This window comes from Varanus komodoensis, unplaced genomic scaffold (assembly GCF_004798865.1).
Source record: "Varanus komodoensis strain SLA01 unplaced genomic scaffold, ASM479886v1 scaffold142, whole genome shotgun sequence".
NCBI lineage: Eukaryota > Metazoa > Chordata > Lepidosauria > Squamata > Varanidae > Varanus > Varanus komodoensis.
In genome coordinates this window covers 102281-103704 of record NW_025335415.1, presented here as the reverse complement: position 1 = coordinate 103704, position 1424 = coordinate 102281, and the positions used below count along the sequence as shown (strand labels likewise).

At 37.9% G+C, this 1424-nt stretch overlaps 1 protein-coding gene across 1 annotated transcript; it reads right to left on the bottom strand.

Moving 5' to 3' along the window:
• Window positions 1-387: 387 nt before the first annotated feature.
• On the bottom strand, window positions 388-1344 carry LOC123020160 (olfactory receptor 14C36-like). Its single transcript, XM_044423587.1, has one exon. The coding sequence runs from the start codon at window positions 1342-1344 to the stop codon at window positions 388-390; it is 957 nt and encodes a 318-aa protein (XP_044279522.1).
• Between the last annotated feature and the right edge of the window lie 80 nt (window positions 1345-1424).

The following is a 1424-nucleotide window of genomic DNA, read 5'->3' as shown; positions in this document are numbered from 1 at the left end:
CATACTTCTTCCTTCTTCTTATCCAAGAAATATGATATCATGACTAACAATCTAAATCTGGTCTTGGAATTTATTAAAAACATTAAAAAAGAAGAAATAAATTATTGGCCATTCTACTGTACGGTCATATGTGGAAATAGTCATAAGCAGGCAGAATTAAAATCAATAATTCAGCACATTGTTCAGAAACAATATTAGAAACAGAACTTGTGTTATAACCTTCACTTGAATTTCACTTGCATCTGAATTATTTTAAATTAATCGATATCTACCAGGCAGAAAGGCCAAAATCCACCCAAATAGTAAATCTATCCATACATTTTGAGTAAGGGCAAAAAGCTCTTGTATCTTAAATGTAACTGTGCTTGCATGTGTGGCTATTACCTCCTAAATAAAGGCCTGTGAAGTTACCGCATGAGATCCAAACCTTCTTATTGACATATTCCACAGACCCTTTTTGATCTCTCTGTTTCTCAGGCCATAAATAATAGGATTCATCAGCGGTGGTAAAACTGTATACAGAATGGCGGCCAGCAAGTCCACTGGCAGAGAGGATAAGGCCTTCGGTCTCATGTAAGAAAACATAGTAGTGAAAGTGAACACACAGAACAAAGTTAGGTGTGGGGTGCAGGTTGAGAAAGCCTTGTGTCTTCCCTGAATGGAGTGTATCTTGAAAACAGCAGAGAGGATGTATCCATATGAAATTAGCATGAATAAAAAGCAGAATGATCCCACACCAAGTCCAGTGACAAAATTTAGACTTTCATATACCCTTGTGTCTGTACAAGATATGCTTAATAACTGAGGGACATCACAGAAGAATTGCTCAATTATATTGGACTGGCAGAAATCTAAATTCAGAGTGATGGTGGACTGTATAACTGCATTCGTTATATTGCTGACCCAGGCAGCAACTGTTATCAAAAAGCAGACTTTCCAGTTCATGATTGTCCTGTACTGTAGTGGCTGGCAGATTGCAACATAGCGGTCATAAGCCATGACTGTGAGGAAGGACAGCTCTGCACCTGCTAGCACAACAACCAAGAAAACCTGGAAGATGCATCCAGAGAAAGAAATCAAGTGGCTGTTTGATAAGGAATTCACCATGGATTTAGGGACAGTGGTTGAAATGTAGCAGGCATCTATGAAAGATAAGTTAACCAGGAAGAAATACATGGGGTTATGAAGATGGGGATTTTGAGCTACGATTAAGATCAGGAGAACATTCCCAGTCAGGGCTGCCAAGTAAATCGAGAAAAACATCACAATGAGTAAAATCCTTAGTTCCTGAATTCTGGAAAATCCCCAGAGAAAAAAATCAGTCACAGCAGTTTCATTTATCATATGTTTTCACAGACAACCTGTGTCAGAAAAACAAATATATTGTCAAAAAAGGATACTGAATTCTGTCTCTTTCAATGAAA

Coding starts and splice junctions, on each gene's coding strand:
- LOC123020160 (XM_044423587.1), bottom strand. CDS start 1,344: ATGATAAATGAAACTGCTGTGACTGATTTTTTTCTCTGGGGATTTTCC.